This window comes from Oncorhynchus gorbuscha, linkage group LG04 (genome assembly GCF_021184085.1).
Source record: "Oncorhynchus gorbuscha isolate QuinsamMale2020 ecotype Even-year linkage group LG04, OgorEven_v1.0, whole genome shotgun sequence".
Taxonomy (NCBI): Eukaryota; Metazoa; Chordata; class Actinopteri; order Salmoniformes; family Salmonidae; genus Oncorhynchus; species Oncorhynchus gorbuscha.
The window spans coordinates 35,318,477-35,343,765 of NC_060176.1; the positions used below are offsets into that span (position 1 = coordinate 35,318,477).

The following is a 25,289-nucleotide window of genomic DNA, read 5'->3' on the forward strand; positions in this document are numbered from 1 at the left end:
TCCATTTAAGAATGATGAAGGCGACTGTGTTCTTGGGGACCTTCAATGCTGCAGACATTTTTTTGGTAGCCTTCCCCAGATCGGTGCCTCAACACAATCCTGTCTCAGAGCTCTGCAGACAGTTCCTTCAACCTCATGGCTTGGCTTTTGCTCTGACATGCAATGCCATTTGTGGGACCTTATATAGACAGGTGTGTGCGTTTCCAAATCATGTCCAATGAATTGAATTTACCACAGGTGGACTCCCAAGTTGTAGAACAGGGGTGGGCAAACTGAAATTCAACGGAGGGCCGCATTTTTCATAATCAATTTGCTGGGGCCTCCCGGGTTGCACAATGGTCTCCCGGGTTCAATCCCAGCCTGTGTCACAGCTGGCTGTAACTGGGAGACGCATGAGGTGGCGCACAATTAGCCCAGTGACGTCCGGGTTAGGAAATGTTTTGGCAGGCTGAGATTTCCTTGTCCCATCGTGATCCAGCGACTTCTGTGGTGGGCCGGGCGCATGCACGCTGACATGGTTGCCAGGTGTGCTGTGTTTCCTCCGACACATGCAGCTGGCTTCCGCATTAAGCAAGCATTGTGTCAAGAAGCAGTGCGGCTTGGCTGGGTCATGTTTTCTGGGGACGTTCGTCTCTCCCAAGTCCAAACGGGAGTTGCAGCGATGGGACAAGACTGTAACTATCAATTTGGATTCCACGAAATTGGGGAGAAAAAAGGGGTTACATTTTTATGTCTCGCGGGCCAGATTGGAGTGCCCAGCGGGCTTGATACGGCCCACGGGCTGTACTTTGCCCCCCTTGTTGTAGAAACATCTCAAGGATGGTCAATGGAAACAGGATGCACCTGAACTCAATTTTGAGTCTCATAGCAAAGGGTCTGAATACTTATGTAAATGTTTTGTAAATACATGTGCAAAAAAAATCTACAAACCTGTTTTCACTTTGTCATTATGGGGTATTGTTTGTAGATTGGAGTTGCTCATTGGTTTTTGGAAATAGTGGGGTGCCTGGCTGGCTACTTTACTTTTTCTATACAGCCCCGAAATCCTTATTTATTGGCGGTAAGACTGACCTGTGAACGTTGGTGTTTTCCGTATCAGAATGTACAGTTGTGGCCAAAAGTTTTGAGAATGACATTCATTTTCACAAAGTCTGCTGCCTCAGTTTGTATGATGGTAATTTGCATATACTCAAGAATGTTTTGAAGAGTGATCAGATGAATTGCAATTAAGTGCAAAGACTCTGTCATGCAAATTAACTAAATCCCCAAAAGCATTTCCACTGCATTTCAGCCCTGCCACAAAATGACCAGCTGACATCATGTCAGTGATTCTCTCGTTAACACAGGTGTCAGTGTTGATGAGGACAAGGCTGGAGATCACTCTGTCATGCTGATCAAATAAAAGACTAGAAGCTTCAAAAGGAGGGTGGTGCATGGAATCATTGTTCTTCCTCTGTCAACCATGGTTACCTACAAGGGAACACGTTCCGTCATCGTTACTTTGCACAAAAAGGGCTTCACAGGCAAGGATGTTGCTGCCAGTAAGATTTCACCTAAATCAACCATTTTATTTGATCATCAAGAACTTCAAGCAGGTATTTTCCATTGTTGTGAAGAAGGCTTCAGGGTGCCCAAGAAAGTCCAGCAAGTGCCAGGACCATCTCCAAAAGTTCATTCAGCTGCGGGATCGGGGCACCACCAGTACAGAGCTTGCTCAGGAATGGCAGCAGGCAGGTGTGAGTGCATCTGCAGGCAGGTGTGAGTGCATTTGCACGCACAGTGAAGTGGAGACTTTTGGAGGATGGCCTGGTGTCAAGAATGGCAGCGAAGCCACTTCTCTCCAGGAAAAACATCAGACTGACAGACAGACTGATATTCTGCAAACGGTAGCGATTGGACTGCTGAGGACTGGAGTAAAATAATTTATATCTGAATCCCCTTTCCGATTGTTTGGGGCATCCAGAGAAAAGCTTGTCTGACGAAGACAAGGTGGGCGCTACAATCAGTCCTGTGTCATGCCTGAGACCATTCATGTGTGGGGTTGCTTCTCAGCAAAGGGAGTGGGCTCACTCACAATTTTGCCTTAGAACACAGCCATGAATAAAGAATGGTATCAACACATTCTCCGAGAGCAACTTCTCCCAACCATCCAGGAACAGTTTGGTGACGAACAATGCCTTTTCCAGCATGATGGAGCACCTTGCCATAAGGCAAAAGTGATAACTAAGTGACTCAGGGAACAAAACATCGATATTTTGGGGCCATGACCAGGAAACTCCCCAGACCTTAATCCCATTGAGAACTTGTGGTCAATCCTCAAGCGCCGGGTGTACAAACAAAAACCCACATTCTGACAAACTCCAAGCATGGATTATGCAAGAATGGGCTGCCATCAGTCAGCATGTGGCCCAGAAGTTAATTGACAGCATGCCAGGGCGGATTGCAGAGGTCTTGAAAAAGAAGGGTCAACACTGCAAATATTGACACTGCATCAACTTCATGTAATTGTCAATAAAAGCCTTTGACACTTATGAAATGTTTGTTATTATACTTCAGTATTCCATAGTAATATCTGGCAAAAATATCTAAAGACACTGAAGCAGCAGACTCTTTGGAAATTAATGTTTGTATCATTCTCAAAACTTTTGGCCACGACTGTACTTTTTGCCTTTTTAGTTTCACTAAATTCATTAACTGCTTAATTAGGATTTGTACCACTGCCTTATAAGGCATCCGCATGCTTTCCAAACAACAGTTCAGAAGAGTTTGTGCATATATTTGGATATTTTGTGACATTTTGTTAATTTTTTACTTTGAGTTTTTCCGGCTGTTCGGGCGAACATTTTTTTTTCTAGAGGCAAACCTAATTTCGGAGCCGAAGTCTATGCCCCTTCGTCAGTGATTGGTCAACTCTAGGGATTCTTCAATAAAGTCTTTGTTGTAATCCAATGCGAGACGACTCATTTTCATGCACATTTTTTCATTGACAAATACTGCACCAAACAGATTTTTACATCTTAGATGTAAAATTGCACGACTCTGCAAAAATGTAAAACATAATGACATTTCTTGAGTTACTTTAGATGAATTCTGACTATTTTTGAGGAAGTGTATACTGGTCATGGCATCTCAAAATGGACAAACAGTATTGCCGCTTCTCGTTTTTCAAGCGAAGGTCTTTTAAGGGAGTATGCGTGCACACTCGTTACGCTAAGCCACAGCCGAACTGAAGCATGCTGATGACTTTACTTTTCCTTTGTCCCTGTAACAACAACTGACATCCATTTTCTCTCTCTCACAGATTGGGAGCATGCCATACGGATTGGAGTCCTGGACTGTGCTCAAGAGAATAACTTTGACATCTGCAAGGAGTTTGGCATTCACTTCTACCCCACCTTCAGAGTATGTGCCAGCCAAGATTTGAATCATGTAGGCTCCTAAAATGCCACTATTGTTTTACAGTTCTGCCGCTTGTTCTTTTCTCCCTCAGTACTTTAAAGCACGTGGCCCCACATTTGATGTTGGAAAAACATACAGAGGTAAGATTTGGTACTTGTAGGTGCATTTCGGGATTGTTTTTGGAACAAAATAATTAGTTTTGATTTGGATGAACTTAAATGTTCACGATATTGTTTGTCTGACAAGGTTATGCAGTTTGTAAATGTTGTGCCATACTGCCAAATGTATACAGACCCGTACCACCGCTGCATTCTAGAATAATATATCCATCTCAAGACAGTTGTTTTCATATTTGACATTCTCCTGAAGTTGTTTCCATAAAGACCTACTGTTAGGGCTGGGATTTATGCCCTAGGAGTTACCCTCTGCAGGTACCAGGCTGCTCAGGCTTACCCTCCGGGACTTACAATAAAGCTGGGACCAGTCGGAATACAACGGGACTACTGAATAAGTTCAGGCTTTCTAGGTCCGTATGCTACAAATCTTCCCAAGATTTATGAATGAGTGGTAACAGGTGTAGGATCTGTGCCAATCCTGTTTTTGGTACCGGCTCTTGTTTCACTGATTCGGAATCTCTAGGTCGACTGTAAATTGCGGTGAACCCTGCTTGCAGCGCCAACTGTTAGGTTCTAAATAAACAGAGTAAAAAAAACTTACGGACGCTTAGTAAAGCTCAAACCAAGTTTATTCACCCACTGGGTCATACAGCTGCACAAAACAAAGAACATATTCACATAAGTTCTGGTATGTAACCCTTTCTCCTATGCTGAGTCTCCTCCTACACATCTGAAAAGCTAATACATCTCTGTTGCTTGACAGAACCTTAGTGATATCTGTTTTTCCTCACGTCATCTGACCTGACCTCTGCCCAAATTCCTTACTCCTCCCTATAAGATCCCTGATGTCTAACAATAACATATTCTGACAGAATATAAATGTTTTACATTACCCTCTCTCCCTCGGTGTCATGAATGAGAATATTTCATATTTTAAAGTTAATAAGTCAGAACCCAGCAGCGCAAACCAGATGGGATGGCGTATCTTGCAGAATGCTGTGGTAGTCATGCTGGTTAAGTGTACCTTGAATTCTAAATAAATCACAGACAGTGTCACCAGTAAAGCACCATCACACCTCCTCCATGCTTCACAGTGGGAACCACACATGCAGAGATCATCCATTCACCTACTCTGCATCTCATAAAGACATGGTGGTTGGAACCAAAAATCTCAAATTTGGACTCATTAGACCAAATTACAGATTTCCACCGGTCTAATGTCCATTGCTCGTGTTTCTTGGCCCAAGCAAGTCTCTTATTCTTATTGGTCCTTTAGTAGTGGTTTCTTTGCAGCAATTCGACCATGAAGGCCTGATTCACGTAGAACAATTGATGTTGATATGTGTCTGTTACTTGAACTCTGAGGCATTTATGTGGCCTGCAATTTCAGAGGCTGGTAACTCTAATGAACTTATCCTCTACAGCAGAGTTAACTCTGGGTCTTCCTTTTCCTGTGGCGGTCCTCATGTGAGCCAGTTTTGTCATAGCGCTTGATGGTTTTTGCGACTGCACTTGAAGAAACTTTCAAAGTTCTTGAAATTTTCCGGATTGACTGACCTTCATGTCTTAAAGTAATGATGGATTGTCATTTAATATAGACTTGGTCTTTTACCAAATAGAGCTATCTTCTATATACCACCCCTACCTTGTCACACCACAACTGATTGACTCAAAAGCATTAAGAAGGAAAGAAATTCCACAAATTAGCTTTTAAGAAGGCACACCTGTTAATTGAGTTGCATTCCAGGTGACTACCTCATGAATCCTGGCTGAGAAAATGCCAAGAGTGTGCAAAGCTGTCATCAAGGCAAAGGGTGGCTACTGTGAAGAATCTCAAATATAATTCTGGGGGGAATTGTTAAACCCTTTTACTACTTGATTCCTTATGTTTTATTTCAAGTGGTTGATGTCTTCACTGTCACTCTACATTGTAGAAAATAGTAAAAATAAAGAAAAACCCTTGAATGCGTAGGTGTGTCCAAACCTTTGACTGGTACTGTACATAAAGAAACATATGCACACTTTTGTGACTCTCATAAAGGCAGTGTGTCTTTCGCACAGTACTTTTCATTTCCCACTCTGGGATAATGTGATGGGCTTTCACTGTTAACACAAAATAAATGTGACAGTGTGTAAAAACAATATTAAAAAACTCAATGATGGAAGTGAATGTGGAATTATTGGTAGAAATTGTAAGATAAATTGGCACTCCAAATGGGAAAGGTTGACGACCGCTGGTGTAGCCTACCACCAGCAACTTCAGGAGCATAATGGCAGATTCTGCAAAGGCAAGCAGCAGTGGGAGGAGGTGGTTCGGGATTTTATTCTTCTTCTGGTTAGGCTATCTTGATCTATTGCTCCTGCTTGAGTCATTTGTATGTCTTAACTTAATCCAACAGTGTGCTTAAAACATCAGACAAGTTCAATACAAACAGTGCATCCGGAAAGTATTCACATCCCTTCACTTTCTTCACATTTTGTGACATTACAGCCTTATTCTAAAATGGATTTAATGTTTTTTTTTTCCCCCTCACCAATCTACACACAACAATAGGCTCATAGTGAGAAAGCAGAACGTGTATTTACATAGGTATTCAGAGACTCGAAATTGTGCTCCGGTGCATCCTGTTGATGATTACCATGAGGTCGAAGTAATTTTCCGTAGAGCTCTGTGACAAGATTGGGTCGAGGCACAGATCTGGGGAAGGGTACCAAAACATTTCTGCAGCATAGAAGGTCCCAAGGAACACTGGCCTCCATCGTTCTTAAATGGAAGGAGTTTGGAACCAATCAGGTGAGAAGGGCACTGGTAAGGGAGGTGACCAAGAATCTGATGGTCACTCTGACAGAGCGCTAGAGTTCCTCTGTGGAAATGGGAGAACCTTCCAGAAGGACAACCATTTCTGCAGCGCTCCACCAATCAGGCCTTTATGGTAGAGTGGCCAGACAGAAGCCACTCCTCAGTAAAAGGCACATGACAGCCGGCTTAGAGTTTGCCAAAAGACACCTAAATGACTCTCAGACCATGAGAAACAAGATTCTCTGGTCTTATGAAACCAATATTGAATTCCGTGGCCAGAATGCCAAGTGTCACGTCTGGAGTAGGGCTGTTGCGGTGACCGTGTTACCGCCACACCTGTCAAGGCAGTCAAACTCCACATGACAATTTAGTCACTAATTATTGTTATTTATTTAATATTTTACCTTTTTATTTAACTAGGCAAGTCAGTTATGAACTAATTATTATTTACATTGACGGTCTACCCTGGCCAGACCCTAACAGACGATGCCGGGCAAATTCTCCTCCGCCCTATGGGACTCCCAATCATGGCCGATTGGGAATCGAGCCAGAGTCTGTGGTAAACGCCTCTACCACTGACAGAGATGCAGTGCCATTTGGGAGCCCAAACTCTGATGCTGCTGATGGTCATTAGTAGCCTACCAAACTTGCTAACTGCCTGGTACTCAGCACTCTATTATCCCTCTAATCACTCTGACATCAATGCAAATATAATCAAAAATCAAATCAAACACTTCATGTGAGTCCAAGAGCTCATGTTGCACAACATTTATTTAGGCTAGTCAATTGCGCAAGAAAACAGTTTCTTAAAAAGAGAAGCATTGTGACAGAAAATTACAAGTTTAGAAGGGTTGATGAGTACTCTCTCATCTGTGTCTGTGGTTCGAGTTGGGCCTGTGTGGTTTGAGCTGACAATTGATTGACTTGATGATGAGTAGAACAAAGGCCTCAATGGTTCTTAGACATCCTGGCATCTGGTAAATTAGGCCAGGGTCGGGGGTTAAGATAATGCCAGGTACAGATAAAGACAGGATAAGTCCAGTGTGGCTTATGATGCCCCTTGATCTGCATGACAAAGCATTTTAGTCGTCCTATATAAGATGTCTGTTTTTTCATTATTAGTCAAGACTGTTTCATTATTGCAATATTAAATATGATTGTTTGAAGAAATTAAGTCTTTAATGGTAATGGTCCATTCTAAATCAAAACAAAGTTTATATAAAGACCAGATTAAATCAAGATGGATATTAGCTTATCACTTGTGAATTATGTTTTGTCACTTGTGAATGATGCCCAGCGTAAAGCAAGAAACAAGGACTTTTTTTGAATCATAGTTGCACACCTCATGTAGTCCTGCCTATAGGCATATATGTTTTGATGAGGTTTGTATCACAACTAAAGTGGCCAAATAACTTATAACTTCAAATTAAGCAAATTAATCCGCTTTACGATGGGTGTAGAGCCAAACTGGCATATAATAAAAGCATTACATGCATAATCGCATTTGAGGTCACTTGATAATGGTATTTCAAATCAAAGTTTGTCACGTGCGCTGAATACAACCTTACAGTGAAATGCTTACTTACAGGCTCTAACCAATAGTGCAAAGAAGGTATTTGGTGAACAATAGGTAGGTAAAGAAATAAAACAACAGTAAAAAGACAGGCTTTATACAGTAGGCTATAAAAGTAGTGAGGCTACATACAGACAGTCAGGCTGATTGAGGTAGTATGTACATTTAGATATGGTTAAAGTGACTATGCATATATGATGAACAGAGAGTAGCAGTAGCGTAAAAGAGGGGTTGGCGGGACACAATGCAGGTAGCCCGGTTAGCCACTGTGCAGGAGCACTGGTTGGTCGGCCCAATTGAGGTAGTATGTACATGAATGTATAGTTAAAGTGACGATGCATATATGATAAACAGAGAGTAGTAGCAGCGTAAATAGAGGGGGTGGGGGGGGTTCTATCGCATCCCAAAACAGTCCCAGTTTGGTGTATTTATTTCTAGCCAAGAATAGAATAGCACAACTTTTGTACTATGGTGGATAATATATTGAGATAGGCTGGAGGCTTTTGCTGTTCGTTTGGCCTACTCATCTTTTTGGCTGATTAAAAGTAAAAGTGGACAGTCCTCTATCTTCAAAATGCAATCGGAATTGGATAACGAAGCGTGCAGTTGCGTCCCCGACGTGTCTGTCTTCACTTGTAGCCTTTGAGTTTGGGTGAGTTTGGGTGCTTCAGAGCGCGCAGCACTCAAGGAGAAGGGCACAACGGCCACTGGTCGCGAAAGGCATGGATTTTTTTAGGGTGCATTATGGCCGCACAAATGGGATGCCGCGGAAAAATTCAAGACATTATCAAGTGCTTGTCAAATTGTGAATGACTGAAGTGTGTACAGCTGCGCAAAAGACAAAGCAGAGCTCACAAGCCTAACATACCTTTTCAAGCAACTTGAAATCGGAAAGTGCCTTTCCCAAACTGTTGCCACAAAGTTGGAAGCACAGAATCATCTAGACTGTCATTGTATGCTGTAACGTTAAGATTTCCCTTCACTAGAACTAAGGATCGTGACCATGAAAAACATCCCCAGACCATTATTCCTCCTCCACCAAACTTTACAGTCGGCACTATGTATTCAAGCAGGTAGCATTCTCCTGGCATCCGCCAAACCCAGATTCAGCCGTTCGACTGCAAGATGGTAAAACATGATTCATCACTTCACCACTCTTGAGAGCCCGTTTCCACTGCTCCAGAGTCCAATGGCAGTGTGCTTTGCAGCACTCCAGCTGACGCTTGGCATTGCGCATGGTGATGTTAGGCTTGTGTGCGGCTGCTTGGCAATGGAAACCCATGTGGTGACGTTGTTTCCAGAGACTCTTTTTATGAGCTTTAGCACTCGGTGGTTACGTTGTGAGCTTGTGTGGCCTACCACTTTGCGGCTGAGCCGTTGTTGCTCATCGAGTTTTCCACTTCATAATAACAGCACTTACAGTTGTCCGGGGCAGCTCTAGCAGGACAGAAATTTGACGAACTGACTTATTGGAAAGGTGGCATCCTATGACGGTGCCATGTTGAAAGTCACTGAGCTCTTCAGTAAGAGCATTCTACTGCCAATGTTTACCTATGGAGATTGCATGGCTGTGTGCTCGATTGTATACACCTGTCAGCAACGGGTGTTGCTGAAATAGCCAAATCTACAAATTTGATAATTTGTCCACATACTTATGGCCAGGTAGAGTGTATATATACATTTGAACAGTTATTACGGTGACCGCGGTCATATGGCTGGCCAAATACCGTCATCCAAAGAATTCCATGACCTTCACAGCCCTGCCTACTGTGTTCTCTCCTGTATAAAGGACCAGAGTGTGTGCAGATGTCAACCTCTCATCTAGAGCTGGGACATTAAACCTGAAAATTACTGGTTTTGCTTGCGTTGGGAATTTTCGTGATTTTTGCTACACAAAGTTTCTGTAGATTGTTGTAAAACAATGCATCTCAACAGTAATGTCTGTTCGTTATGTTGATTCTTGCTATGAAAGTAACTGGCTGTCCCCGTTTCACTAGCAGCTGCTGTGTGAGCGTGCCACTCTCACTCCCTCTCCCCACTGTGCCCACAAAGTAGGGAGAGATGCATTCTGAGAAGCACAAGCATATGGCCGTTGGTCAAAATGCAATTGCTGTAAAATAGTTTTCAAAGCAACTATGGTTGTTTTTAGTTACAGAGGGGAGAGTCACACATTTCTGTGAGTGTCATTTATTTCTCATATCTTAAGGTCAGGCACCACATCCTCAGGGTAATTGTTTTCCCTTAATCATATCACAATCAACCTTTTATCAGTTGAAGGTAGACTAAAATCGAATAGTTTTTTTTTGTATAAAATTGTCTGAAATATTAGGCTATAGGTGCATAATTAATTATATATTTTATACAGTGCAAATACATTTTTCTGGACACTGGATGAAGTCAGTCGAAATATTTTGGTTTCATTTTGTTATGACAGTCCAGGAGGACTGGACTTACCCAGAGCAGATTGTGGATGAATATATTTATGGGTCAATTTATCGGGTCCATTTATCGAGATATGGGTTTTTATCAATATCGCCATGCTCAATTCTCATCTCTCTCCCTAGGTGCAGATAGGGAGCTACAGACAGTGCGACAGCTGATGGTCAACTTCCTCCAGAACCACACAAGACAGGACTGGCCTGTCAGCTGTCCTCCACTTGAGCCTTACAGGTTTGTCCAGTGGCACACCTTGGCCTTCAACACAGTCTTGCGACCAGAACAATTAGCCAAATCCATGGTTTGCTAAATAACCCCTATCCTTTTACACTGCCTTATGTCTGCTAATATGGGCCACTGTCAGGTTGATTTTTGAATCGCTCAATGAAAAGTGAGTGGCACACAATACGGGTGATTATCATATTAAATAGAGTGTCTCATTTCCTCTTTTCAGCTCTGCAGATATATTGCCTTTGATTGGTCAGAAATCCAACCAATATACAGCTGTCATTGTTGAGAACGAGGACTCCTATGTTGGCAGAGAGGTATGATGATTTCAAATTAAACTGAACTGTACCTTTCATGGCATTCTTATACTATCAGACTTCAAAACATCAAAGTAATTTAACTTAAATGCTGCTTTATAGGGGGGTTTAAATATATATAATGTAACGTCAACTGTTCTATAGGTTATCTTGGACCTGATGATGTATCAGGGGCTAACAGTGAAGAGGGCATTGAGTTCAGAAAGGAGCCTCACAGAGAAGCTTGGCATCAACTCTTTCCCCTCAGCATACCTTCTCCACCCTAATGGAACACATGCCATTCTGCATGTGTAAGTTGGCAACCTCTACTATATTTACTTCCCCAGGAGTTCTGGTTCAAATGTTGGAGACTCAACAAATGTGTTGTTGTAGTTGGCATAACATCCCCTTTTAGTGGGTTGTATGTGAACAGAATATAGCGTTGTTGTTATTATTTTATATATTTTTTTACAAACTTGTAATTATTATTAAAAAATAATATTTCATCCCAAATGTCAGTGAAATGTTTGACTTCTTTATGTAGTCTGTTTTATAAATCCAGGCATTTCAAATGTTCCTCTCATATTTCTGTATCACCAGGCAGAAAAGACTGCGCTTCTTCTTCTCCTCGTTCCTCAAGCTTCTCCTAGGGGTCCACAGAAAGCTAAGCACCTCTGGAGCACCCCAGGAGCCCCTACTGGAGGGGCCACGAGGTCCCGGGACGGCTGAGGCCTTGAAGGACTTTGAGAAGTGAGTCTGATGCTAACACAGTATCTTATATATGCATGAAGACTATACCAGTGGGTATGTGTGGGTGCGCACGTGCGTTCTTTGTGTGTCACCATGTCTGATTCGTGGCCCCATCACTGATTTTAAAAGTTTTGTCATTTTAGCAGATGCTCTTATCCAGAGCAACTTACAGGTGCAAGTAGGGTTAAGTGCCTTGCTCAAGGGCAAATCAACAGATGTTTCACATAGTCTGCTCGGGGATTCAAACCAGCGACCTTTCGGTTATTGGTCCATGCTTTTAACCGCTAGGCTACCTGTCTCCCTGATTTTCTCCAGGTCCAAGGTGTACATGGCAGACCTTGAGTCAGGGTTGCACTACCTGCTGAGAGTAGAGCTGGCTACCCACCAAACATTGGAGGGAGAAGAGCTCAAGACCTTCAAAGACTTTGTGACAGTGGTTGCTAAGGTATAAGTGCCCTAAGGCTGTTGTGGGTCTGCACAAACAAATAAACAATATTTACCCTCTTGTTTCTATTAGAGAAGTAACATGTATCTTTTCTTTGATTCTTGAATCCCAGCTCTTCCCGGGTCGCCAGTCTGTGGTAAAACTCTTAGAGACTCTTCTGGAATGGCTGGTCAGTCTTCCCCTGGAGAAAATACCCTTTGATGCTATCCTCGACTTGGTCAACAACAAGATGCGGGTAAGGAAGGCATTTGTGTTATATTTCATTATCAAGTGCTCAAATAAAATAGCTTTTTGGCATAGTTTAAAGGGCCCTTCAGGAATAATTGGTAAAGTGGGGGAGGGTGTCCTTTTTTGCAGAAGGGGTGTACTTGAATGCATTTCTAATGGAAACTATCCATTTCCACTAGCAATGGTACTTTTACCAAAAATGCTAGCCAGATTATTCTTAATGTAGTGTCTTAACACTTATTTATGTAATTTATGTAATAAGAAAGACTCGGAATACAAGCAATTGAACTGGAGCTTCACATTTACTCAAACGAGTTAGTACCAGAATAACATAGAACAACACTGCGCATGACCAAGGGTGCTCCCGTCTTAAAGGGGACATCAGTAATTAACAGAACATAACACTTAACATTGCTAAGTAACCCGTAATCAAATGTAGAAACAGTTTAGAGGAAACAACCACAGCCCAAGGAAGTCAAATTAGTTAAACTATCCTTTTAAACAACCGATGTAACAAACGGTTCACAACACTTTCAGTTAGTCCCTTGATTTTTGGTTCTTGTTCGGTTTTATTTTATTTATTTAACTAGGCAAGTCTGTTAAAACCTCTTGCGACGAGGAAACCCGTATCTGGGAGCGTAATCATAGCCTCGAGCGCATTAGCATAACGCAACTTTTCCTATTCATGAAAATTGCAAATGAAATGAAATAAATGTATTGTGGCAAAGAAGGGGGTCGAGTGATAAGTGGCAGATATGTGAGAGCAGAGCTAGTAAACGGGCTCTGCCCGATCACTAAAATGGCCACCCCTGTCAGAACTACAGATCACAAAATGGCCGACCGCCAAAACTACAAGTCCCAGAAGCAAGGGGAACCCTCAGAAGGTGGAGCCGACTCACAGATAAAGGGTCAAGAGAAACCAGGAAGAGGGAGAGAGAGGGCTGGAAGGAGCTATGAACAATAGAGAAAGAGACTATAGAGATTGGCTGGATTTACCGTGTATGAGCTGCATTGTTTGGACTTACCTGTTGGCGTTTGGACCTGGACCTACCGAGAACCCGATTCGTGTACCGAACCCTGCTATCCTTGACCTCGCCTAAGGCCTGGGTGGACCAGGACGGAGAAACAAACACACAGGTACTGTCCTGTTCGAAAGAACTCTCATTCTTGGGTGATTTGGTGACAGTTTACCACTTAGTTTGTGACAAACGCTCCTAACCTTGAAGAGGTTTGCCACAGTATTCAAACACAAGCTTAGCCTTTTGTTAACAACAATGTCACCTCCGATTTTCTAAATATGTGTTTCAGCCAACACTAGACAAGTATTTGTAAGTTTATCATGGCATAATGCTATGCTAGGCTCTGCTTGGCAGCAGGCAACATTTTCACGAAGATAAGAAAAGCAACCAAATTAAATCATTTACCTTTGAAGAACTTCGGATGCTTTCACTCAGGAGACTCCCAGTTAGATAGCAAATGTTCCTTTTTTCCAAAAATATTATTTTTGTAGGCAAAAAAGCTCCCGTTTCTTCACCATGCTTGGCTGAGAAATCGACGGAAAAATACTTCAACTATAACGCCAAACTTTTTTCAAAATTAGCTACATAATATCGACAGAAACACGGCAAACGTTGTTTAGGATCCATCCTCAAGGTGTTTTTAACAAATATATTCGATAATATATCCGTTGAGGAAGTTGGTTTCTCATAAGAAGCGATTGGAAAAATGGCTACCTCAGTATTTTAGGTTTTCTGCGGGAGACACCATGTGACCACATGCCATATATGGTCCCTTACAGCCATTCTTCAATGGAAATGCCTAAAAAGACAATGCTGTAGACACCTTGGGGAAAACGTAAGCTCATTCGTAGCTCATTCACAGCCATATAAGGAGTCATTGGCATGAGGCGGTTTTAAAAAATGCGGCACTTCCTGGTTGGATTTTTATCTGGGTTTCGCCTGTAACATCAGTTCCGTGGCACTCACAGACAATATCTTTGCAGTTTTGGAAACGTCAGAGTGTCTTCTTTCCAAAGCTGTCAATTATATGCATAGTTGAGCATCTTTTTGTGACAAAATATCTTGTTTAAAACGGGAACGTTTTTCATCCAAAAATTTAAATATCGGCCCCAAAATCCAAGAGGTTAAGAACAAATTCTTATTTACAATGACGGCCTACCCCGGCCAAACCCTAACGACGCTGGGCCAATTGTGTGCCGCCCTATGGGACTCACAATCGCGGCCGGTTGTGATGCGGCCGGTTGTGATGCGGCCGGTTGTGATGCGGCCGGTTGTGATGCGACCGGTTGTGATGCGGCCGGTTGTGATGCGGCCGGTTGTGATACAGCCTGGAATCGAACAAGGGTCTGTAGTGATGCCTCTAGCACTGAGATGCAGTGCCTTAGACCGCTGCACCACCCGGGAGCCCAAAACAACCACAAAAATGTGTTAACGTTTTACTCCATCGTTTGTAAACAAAGTGTTTCTGTATAGCAGGGATAGACATGAAGAAAAATTTGCACTGGCCACTCGTGCCACCAAGCCATTGAAATTAGTGGCTGAGATTAAATTCTTATTAGCCAAAAATAAAAGCATTTCGAAATAGTCATACTGTTAACTCATACCCAAATCATGCTGTTGACTCGTCATTTACCACTGCTATACAGAAACACCACTACATATCTGCAATATAAAATGTAATACCACAATGCAACAATATCACATTGTATGCATGTGTCTGTACCTTTGTGTGTCTCTTCACAGTCCCTGTTGTTCCATAAGGTGTATTATTACCTCTTTTTTTTTAAATGTTATATCTGATTCTGCTGCTTGCATCAGTTACCTGATGTGGAATAGTTCCATGTAGTCATGGCTCTATGTAGTACTGTATTTTAAAGTATTTTAAACAGACAGCTCGATACATTCAGCTTTACACCCCTTACAAAAACAATTTTGAGCAATGAGAGATTGACATGCATGTCATTAATGTTAGCTCTCTGTACTTTTAAGGGCCAGCCGTGCTGCCTTATTCTGAGCAAACTGCAACAAAAATATATATATATTGGTGGCACCTGACCACACTACTGAACAGTAGGTGGGACAAAACTAGGGCCTGTAGGTCGGCTATTTGAGCCAGTAAAAGGGGCTTTACTTTTCTTGGGTACCGGAATGACTTTGGCTTCCAACCAGGCCTGAGGGCACACACACTTTTATAGTAGGAATTGAAGATTGAAGATGTGGCAATATCGTCCGCTATTATCCTCAGTCATTTTGCATCCAGATTGTCAGACCCCGGCGGCTTATCATTGTTGATAGATAACAATACTTTTTTTCACCTCTTCCACATTGACTTTATGTAATTCAAAAGTATAATTTGGTCAGATATACTTGAATGTATAGTGTCAGCGTTTTGTTGCTGACATTTCATACATAAGTTTGCTTATTTTGCCAATGAATAAAGTAGTTGGCAATATCAGTGGGTTTTGTGATGATGGAGCCGAGTTACCCTTTTTCCAAAAATGTAATTTAATGTGCTCCAAAGCTTTTTACTTTTGATTTATTTTTGTTTCATAGTGTATATTTTTTTCATATTTTTTTTTTGTTTAGTCACATGATTTCTCAATTTGCAGTACATTTGCCAATCAGTTGGGCTGCCAGACTTATTTGCCATACCTTTTGCCTCCCTCAATCATACTATTTTTCAATTCCTCATCAATCCAAGGGGATTTACAGTTTTACAATCATTTTCTTAATGGGTGCATAATTATTAGTAACTGGAATAAGCAATTTCACAAGTGTCAAGTGCAGTTTTTTCTTGAGTGGGCAGCTTTATGAGAGCCAGTCAATATTTAAATCACCCAGAAAATATACTTCTCTGTTGATATCACATACATTATCAACTTGTAGTTGTAGCCAAAAGCATAAATTAAGAGAAAAAACACTTGGTAAAACCCCACCTTAAGCAGATAGCTAGCATTATTGAAACTATTTTGTGATATCATGTCAATTTGTAAGTCGCTCTGGATAAGAGCGTCTGCTAAATGACTTAAATGTAAATGTAATGTGACCTCACGTACTTTGGTGAAGACGGACCGTTCTGTGATTTGTTGAAGATCAGTGTTATGTGGATAACCAGCAGTCTTTTCCCCCAAATATACGGGTGAGGGGAGGGTGACCAGCGGTTAGACACAAGCTCAACTCTACACAAGCTCAACTCTACACACAAGCTAGGTTAAAAATCAATAGTTACATATCGCAATATTATTTTGGATGATAATTCTGTCGATACTTTATCTCCAAGTATCGATTTGTAAAAACAAATATATATATATATATGTGTGTGTGTTTTTGCTAGGTAGCATTTGCTAGTGCTCGTCGGCTTTTCCTGCGCCAAAATGACAGTATTTTTCATCCATTTCAAATGCCAGCTTGTTCTCAATCTTCTTTTTAAATAGTGTGCCAAAATGTTTTCAGCACTTAAATTTACATGACTGATCAAAACAAATGTAATCATGCTCTCATCTACACCTTTCCAGTGCTTTAATATCTTTGAGGGGAGTGAAGGTAAGTGTCCAGGGCTCATTTTTATAATGAATGACAGCACGATGGCTCTCGATTTCAGCAAGTTTAGGATAGTATATCGATTGCGTTGCTACCTAAAATCTAAATCATCTGAACTGGTGAAATTACTGCAATACTGTTAATATATTTTGATCACTTTTCATGTCACTGACCAAGCAACATCGGTAAGTGGGGAACCTCTTTTATGAATCGATTAACGTTAGCTCTTGCAAATGGCTACTTGTTGACAAAATGAAAGTCTGAGCTACTTGTATTTATAACTACAATGTTGATTGCAATTGACAACTTTATATTACTACATTACTAGCTAGCTAGATAATTATTTTGTTTATAAACCAGCCTGATTTCATTGATCTGTAGCATGTTATCTTGAATGGGCCAAGTCAGCTGCAGGTTTGAGCTAGCGTTTTCACATTGGACATGCTAGCTAACATGTAAAAAAAAAGAGAACTATTTTAACTATTTACTTTCAATAATCATACAATACGTTTTCATTACAATAACGTATCCAAAACTTTATTTCCTCAAACACATTTTCATTAAATGTTGGTTTTTGCCAACAAATGGTCGCAACATCCGACAGGTTCTTGTAGGCCGCCACAAAATTAGTAGGGTTGTAACCGTTCACTAAATCAATGGTTTGTTATGTACCTCTGTTCTTGGGCCACTGTTCTGTCGGGGGGGTTTCAGTCCAAAAGGAGGGACAATTTTCAAATTAGCAATGGTAACAACCTCATGTCAAATCCCATAGAGAATGATAACTAAATGCTAACGAGCGCATTCGGAACATATTGTACAGTTTCACGTAAACTATACAAGTAACGCAAATGCTACTTGCAGTTTGTTGCACACACTAAATAAATATTAGCCAGCAAGGCTCTTGATCCAGGAGGGGATTCTCTACTGTTATCAAGCAAAGGCTTGATTACGGAAGAATCTAACCACTAAGCTAACTAGCTACTAAATTAGCAAACCAAATGCACAACTGCAGAGCATTTGGCACATTTTAGACAGTAAACTTAATAGTTAGAAGATATCTAGCTGGCAAACATTTAGTTGTGAATTCCATACTGTAATTCGATCACCTGGCGCATGCTGCACAACAGTAAGTGACTCACAAGGCTCCTGTCTCTTGTTGTGTGCTTGTAAACAGACCCAACGTAACTGGGGACTACCGTAAGTTTTATAATAATGTGACAGCTAAACAATGTTGTGAAGAAAACAATGTTCTTTATCCCCTAACGTATTGTGCAAGTTGACTACAGGTATTTACAAATATTTACATTTTTGAAAATATTTCAAATAGTTTCAACGGTATTGAAACAGTACATTTGGAAAGTATTCAGACCACTTGATTTTTTCCATATTTTGTTATGTTACAGCCTTATTCTAACCAACACACAATACGTTTTTGCAAATTTATCAAAAATAAACTGAAATATACATTTACATTAGTATTCAGACACTTTACTCAGTACTTTGTTGAAGCACCTTTGACAGCGATTACAGCTTCGAGTCTTCTTGGGTACGACGCTACAAGCTTGGCACTCCTGTATTTGGGGAGTTTCTCCCAATCTTCTCTGCAAATCCTCTCAAGCTCTGTCAGGTTGGATGGGGAGCGTCGCTGCACAGCTATTTTCAGGTCTCTCCAGAGATGTTCTATTGGGTTCAGTTACGGGCTCTGGAAGGGCCACTCAAGGACATTCAGAGACCCGAACCCACTCCTGCATTGTCTTGGATGTGTGCTTTGGGTCATTGTCCTGTTGGAAGGTAAACCATTGCCCATCCAGAGGTCCTGAGCATTCCGGAGAAGGTTTTTATCAATGATCTTTCTGTACTTTGCGCCATTCATCTTTCCCTCTATCCTGACTAGTCTCCCAGTGCCTGCCTCTGAAAAACATCCCCACAGCATGATGCTGCTACCACCATACTTCACCGTAGGGATCGTGACCGGTTTCCTCCCAGACGTGACTCTTTAATCAGACCAGAGAATCTTGTTTCTCATGGTCTGAGAGTCCTTCAGGTGCCTTTTGGCAAACTCTAAGCGGGCTGTCATGTGCCTTTTACTGAGGAGTGGCTTCCGTCTATAAACTACCATACAGGACTGATTAGTGGAGTGCTGCAGAGATGGTTGTCCTTCTGAAAGGTTCTCCTATCTCCACAGAGGATCTCTGGAGCTCTGTCAGTGACCATCGGGTCCTTGGCTATCTCCCTGACCAAGGCCCTTTTACCCCGATTGCTCTGTTTGGCCGTACGGCCAGCTCTAGGAAGAGTCTTGGTGGTTCCAAACTTCTTCCATTTAAGTGGAATGATGGAGGCCACTGTGTTCTTGGGGACCTTCAATGTTTGGTACCCTTCCCCAGATCTGTGCCTCGACATAATCCTGTCTCTGAGCTTTACGGACAATTCCTTCCACCTCATGGCTTGATTTTTGCTCTGACATGCACTGTCAACTGTGGGACCTTATATGGACAGGTGTGTGCCTTTCCAAATAATGTCCAATCAATTGAATTTACAACAGGTGGACTCCACATCTCAAGGATGATCAATGGAAACAGGATGCACATGAGCTCAATTTCGAGTCTTGTTGCAAAGGGTCTGAGGTATTTGTTTTCTTTTATTTTGTTATACTTTTGCAACAATTTCTAAGACCTGTTTACGCTTTGTCATAATTGGGTATTGGTTGTAGATGATTAAAACCTTTCATTTAATAAATTTTATAATAAGGCTGTAACGTAACAAAATGTGGAAAACGGGCATGTGTCTGAATACTTAAATGCACTGTACGGTATACAGCCCAAGCCTTTAGGCTACTGTATCAGGCCTCAGTGTAGAGCTGGGACGATCAACAGAAAATTACTGACAGACATTGCATTGCCTCCCTCTTACTGACGCATTTTGTTTATGTCAGTAATTTTCTGTGGTTTTGCATGTTTCCTGTAGATTTATTCTAAAACCATAATTTGGTCAACAGTAATAGCCTATACATTGTTGATTCCTGCTATGAAAGTATCTGGCTCCCCGTTTCAATAATTTAATCAATCAATCTATTGAATTTATAGAGCCCTTTTTACAACAGAAGTTGTCACAAAGTGTTTATACAGAAACCGAGCCTAACACCCCAGACAGCAAGCAATGCAGATGTAGAATGCACGGTGGCTAGGAAACACTCCCTAGAAATGCAGGAACCTAGGACGAAACTTAGAGAGCATCCAGGCTCTAAGGAGTGGCCAGTCCTCTTCTGACTGTGCCAGGTAGAGATTGAGTATATGGCCATTAAATTTAGTATATGGCCAGATTGTTTTTCAAAAGTTCATAGAGTCAAATAAAATGTTCAAATAGTAATCACATGCTGTCACGTTGAGACCGCATGTGTGGGGGAGGGGGGTTTTGAGGGGACTGCCAGGTAGTCCAGAGACATGATCTGAGGGTTCAAGTCCTTTGGTAGGAGAGAGAGAGTTGGGAGAATTAGAGGAAGCATATCTGGGATCACACAGGACACCAAATAAGACCGGAGAATTACACCAGATATGTCAGACTGACCCTAGCCCCCCGGGAACATAGACTATTGTAGTATAGATACAGGAGACCGAGACGGGGGGGTCGGGGAAACCGTGGCCCAGACGAAAGTTACCCCCAGACAGGGACAACCAGGCAGGATATAACACTTTGGCAGAGCACAGCCTCCACACCACTAAAGGGAAATCAACTGGCCACTAACTTACAACCCTGAGACATGGCTGGGTATAGCCCACAAAGATTTCCCCACCGCACAAGCCCGAGGAAAGGAAGGAAGGAAGGCTGGATGGAAGAGGAGCACCATCAAGCCAGTGACTCAGCCCCGATAATAGGGTCAGAGGCAGCAGAGCCCAGTGAAGATAGGGTAGCTGGCCAGGCAGAGACAGCAAGGGTGGTTTGTCACTCCAGTGCCTTGCCGTTTGCCTTCGCACTGTGGGGCCAGACTACACTCAATCATCAATAAAGAATTGAAGGTAAAGACAGAGTCTTACGTGTAGGTAGGTACGGTAGAACCAAATCGTCGAGATTCCGTGCATTTTGAAGGTATTCAGACCCCTTCACTTTTCCACATTTTGTTACGTGACAGCCTTATTCTAAAATGTATTAAATCAATTATAATCTCATCAATCTAAACACAATACCCCATAATGACACTGAAAATATTTTATCTTTTGCAAATGTATTATAAAATGTTTTAAAAAACACCTTATTTACAGAAATATTCAGACCCTTTGCTATGAGACTCAAAATTGAGCTCCGATGCATCCTGTTTCCATTTATCATCCTTGATGTTTCTACAACTTCATTGGAGTCCACCTGTGGTAAATTCAATTGATTGGACATGATTTGGAAAGGCACACAGCTGTCTATATAAGGTCCCACAGTTGACAGTGAATGTCAGAGCAAAAACCAAGCCATGAGGTTGAAGGAATTGTCCGTAAAGTTCAGAAGCAGGATTTTGAGGATGCACAGATCTGGGGAAGGGTACCAAAACATTTCTGCACCATTGAATGTCCCCAAAAACACAGTTGTCTCCATCATTCTTAAATGGAAGAAGTTTGGAACCACCAAGACTTCACCAAGGCAAAACTGAGCAAATGGGGGAGAAGGGCCTTTGTCAGGGAGGTGACCAAGAACCTGATGGCCACTCTGACAGAGATCCAGTTCCTCTGTGGAGATGGGAAAACCCCACAGAAGGACAACCATCTCTGCAGCACTTCACCAATCAAGCATTAATGGTAAAGTGGCCAGAAAGGAAGCCACTTCTCGGGAAAAGGCACATGACAGCCCGCTTGGAGTTTACCAAAAGGCTCCTAAAGGACTCTCAGACCATGAGAAACAAGATTCTCTGGTCTGATGAAACCAAGATTGAACTCTTTGGCCTGAATGCTAAGTGTCACGTCTGGAGGAAGCCTAGCACCATCCCTACTGTGAAGCATGGTGGTGGCAGGTTCATGCTGTGGGGATGTTTTTCATTGGCAGGGACTGGGAGACTAGTCAGGATCAAGGGAAAGATGAACGGAGCAAAGAACAGAAAGTTCCTTGATGAAAACCTGCTCCAGAGCACTCAGGAGCCCAGACTGGGTCAAGGGTCACCTTCTAACAGGACAATTACCCTAAACACACAGCCAAGACAACGCAGGAGTGGCATCAGGACAGGTCTCTGAATGTCATTGAGTGGCACAGCCAAAGCCCAGACTTGAACCAGATCTCTGGAGAGACCTGAAAATAGCCGTGCAGCGACACTCCCCATCCAACCTGATAGAGCTTGAGACGATCAGCAGAGAAGAATGGGAGAAACTCCCCATAAATTGACGGGCGGCCTTTTTTTTTTTTCAACTGTGTTTTTACCATGTTTGCATTTAGAAATGTTTCACAATGACTAGGCTTATCAGAATGCAAGTTTCTCTCCATGTGGGACTAGCAACTTGAAAGTGCCTCCGGAGGAATACCAGTGGAATGGTTTAGCCTACCACTCTGGGGATACCTGATTTTACTGTTCTGTAACGTCACTCATCTTGCTGGCTGAGAAATTTAATGTGGACAGCTGTAGTACATGCGCCGTGGCAGAATTTTTTTTCTCCCATGTTCCAATTCTGTCACATTGTGTTTAAAATTGTCATTTGGTTCACCTCATGCATAGCACATCCTGTGAACCGATGGCCCATACTAGACGGTCCTGTTCAAATACACATGTCATTACAGTCTTAATAATACAGTATGAAGTAGATGGAAACACCTCGGTCCACTTTTCGCAAACTGCATTACCGAAACTGGCAGCTTGTGACAGACCAGTTTTGTTTAGTCCAGTGAACCATAACACCCCTGATCTACTCTGTGGCTTAGTAGTGAGTTTTTCTGACTCTCTCCCTGACCACCTTCAGATTTCAGGGATCTTCCTGAGTGACCAGCTGCAATGGGTGGGTTGCCAGGGAAGCAGAGTCGGACTGAGGGGCTACCCCTGTTCACTGTGGACCCTGTTCCATGTGCTGACTGTCCAGGCAGCCAGCCGGCCTGACGTATTGGCCAACACCGGTATGTATGCATGCACATACATGCAGCGAAATACTTGTGTAATTAAGAAACATCCATGTTATAGCGACACTGCACACCTTTGAAAATAGATGACAACATCATGATTGGTACCATCATGAATATCTCAACTGTGGGTTGATTATGAAATGTGTGCCTTGTCAAGAAATCGACTGTGCTTCTCTCTCGTTCCCCTGACCACCTCCCTTCTGTCCCATCAGGCCTGGAGGAGAATCCCAAGGCAGTGCTGCAGACAATGCGCAAGTACATTGTGAACTTCTTCGGCTGCCAGGAGTGTGGGAAGCACTTTGAGGAGATGGCCGTGGCGTCTCTGCCCCAGGTGAAGTCTGTGGACCAAGCGGTACTGTGGCTCTGGAGGAAACACAACCAGGTCAATGGACGCCTCGCAGGTGGGGAACCAACATCTATATCGGCATCGTTTGAGATCTCAAACCTAACCTGGAGAATATACTGTCATTAGAAGTATATAATCCGTATAGTAGATATATACTGTGGTATAGGTTAGTAAGCAACGTCTGTTAGAATTGAGTTGGCCGGTCAAAATGACTGGTGGGGCCAACAATAACTTGACCTGGTGTTATACCTGTGCTATTGACCCTGTGTCCTCTCTGTAGGAACAATGAGTGAAGACCCTCACTTCCCCAAGACCCAGTGGCCCAGCCCGGACCTCTGCCCCATCTGCCACGAGGAGCAGGATGGCATCCACGTGTGGAACGAAGACAAGGTGCTCATGTTCCTCAAGCAGCACTACGGGGCCGCCAACATCTCCCCCAAACACATGTACAGCAGTCGGCACGAGCCAAACCAGGAGGCTGTCGGATCTCCTGACAGCATGCCCATTAAAGCCACACAGGTAAAGACAGTGGCCCCTGAGAGCTCCCTAGTCCATGCCAAGCAGAGTGACGTGGAGGGAGCAGGGCAGGCGGGCACAGGGGCTCACAGGGAGACCAGGCCGGGGGTGAGCTTCCTGGGTCTGGGCTTCTCCAGTGTGGACATGAGTCTGTGCGTTGTGCTCTACGCTTTCTCCTGTGTCTTTCTCATGGTCATGTTCTTCTTTTTCCGAGTCCGCTCCAAAAGGTGGAAGATCCGCTACAATCGTCCATATGTATAGCAGTCTACTGGTCCAGGTCTGCACATTTGACTGAGCAAAGAGTTTTTTTTTGGAATTGAGTTTTCTTTTTTAAGTTAGATTAGGTCACATTTTTTTTATTTATTTGTTTATGTTCTGTATAATATTTGCTGTGAAGCAACAGTCTTCAGATGAAGTATTTTACAATAGCGACTGGTTAAAACCATTTTAGTCCCATAACAGAACCCCATAACATTGTCTTGGGGGAAGGACTTGACTGTACACAATTCATTCCCAATACAATGTCTCTTAGCTATGATGGTAAGGAATTGTTTTAGTATAAAACCATGGCAGAGTCCAATTAATCAAGTGTTTTTTATATCTTTCTATCTAATTCAACGGTATTGGTCATGTTTTAATGGACTAAGATGAACCTCTGGAATATTTGTATTGACTACTACTAAAATCTTACTGTGTGAATTTATGATTTCAACTTCAATATATTATTTTCCAGACGTATCAAGGCGATCACCTATTACAAGTCTGTCCATAACCATGAGAAAGAGAGGAGCAAGTACAGCCTTATTTTACCCAAGTGCTTGTTGTCTAAATACTTGGTGTGCATTTGAAGTCCTCTGTATTCTCCCAGACCCTAGGTGGCCTTAATGTGATTTCATCATTCATTCTAGTCCAGATAGTATGTGGTATGATACACTATACACTACCGTTAAAATGTTTGGGGTCACTTAGAAATGTCCTTGTTTTTGAAAGAAAATATATATTTTTTGTCCATTTTAAAATAACATCAAATTGATCGTAAATACAGTTTCGACATTGTTAATATTGTAAATGACTCATTGTAGCTGGAAACTGCTTTTTTTTATTATGGAATATCTACATAGGCGTACAGAAGCCCGTTATCAGCAACCATCACTCCTGTGTTCCAAATTCATGTTGTATTAGCTAATCCACGTTTATAATTTTAAAGGGCTAATTGATCATTAGAAAACCCTTTTGTAATTATGTTAGCACAGCTGAGAACTGTTGTGCTGATTTAAAGAAGCAATAAAACTGGACTTTAGACTAGTTGAGTATCTGAAGCATCAGCATTTGTGGGTTTGATTACAGACTCAAAATGGCCAGAAACAAAAAAACTTCTGAAACTCGTCAGTCTACTCTTGTTCTGAGAAATTAAGGTTATTCCATGCGAGAAATTGCCAAGAAACTGAAAATCTCGTACAACGCTGTGAACAGTGCAAACTGTCTCTAACTAGAATAGAAAGAGACACCGGAGACA

At 42.2% G+C, this 25,289-nt stretch overlaps 1 protein-coding gene across 1 annotated transcript in view; it reads left to right on the forward strand.

Annotated features, from left to right (window-relative positions):
- Nucleotides 1-24,827, forward strand: part of qsox2 (quiescin Q6 sulfhydryl oxidase 2) — a 53,870-nt gene extending 29,043 nt beyond the window's left edge. The window contains exons 2-12 of the mRNA XM_046346610.1: nucleotides 3,302-3,402; nucleotides 3,491-3,539; nucleotides 10,453-10,558; nucleotides 10,779-10,869; nucleotides 11,014-11,159; nucleotides 11,449-11,598; nucleotides 11,914-12,043; nucleotides 12,156-12,278; nucleotides 22,755-22,905; nucleotides 23,124-23,312; nucleotides 23,538-24,827. Coding sequence (XP_046202566.1) covers nucleotides 3,302-3,402; nucleotides 3,491-3,539; nucleotides 10,453-10,558; nucleotides 10,779-10,869; nucleotides 11,014-11,159; nucleotides 11,449-11,598; nucleotides 11,914-12,043; nucleotides 12,156-12,278; nucleotides 22,755-22,905; nucleotides 23,124-23,312; nucleotides 23,538-24,034 — 1,733 coding nt within the window. The 3' untranslated portion in view covers nucleotides 24,035-24,827. The remainder of the gene's footprint in view (nucleotides 1-3,301; nucleotides 3,403-3,490; nucleotides 3,540-10,452; nucleotides 10,559-10,778; nucleotides 10,870-11,013; nucleotides 11,160-11,448; nucleotides 11,599-11,913; nucleotides 12,044-12,155; nucleotides 12,279-22,754; nucleotides 22,906-23,123; nucleotides 23,313-23,537) is intronic.
- The last annotated feature ends 462 nt before the right edge of the window (nucleotides 24,828-25,289 follow it).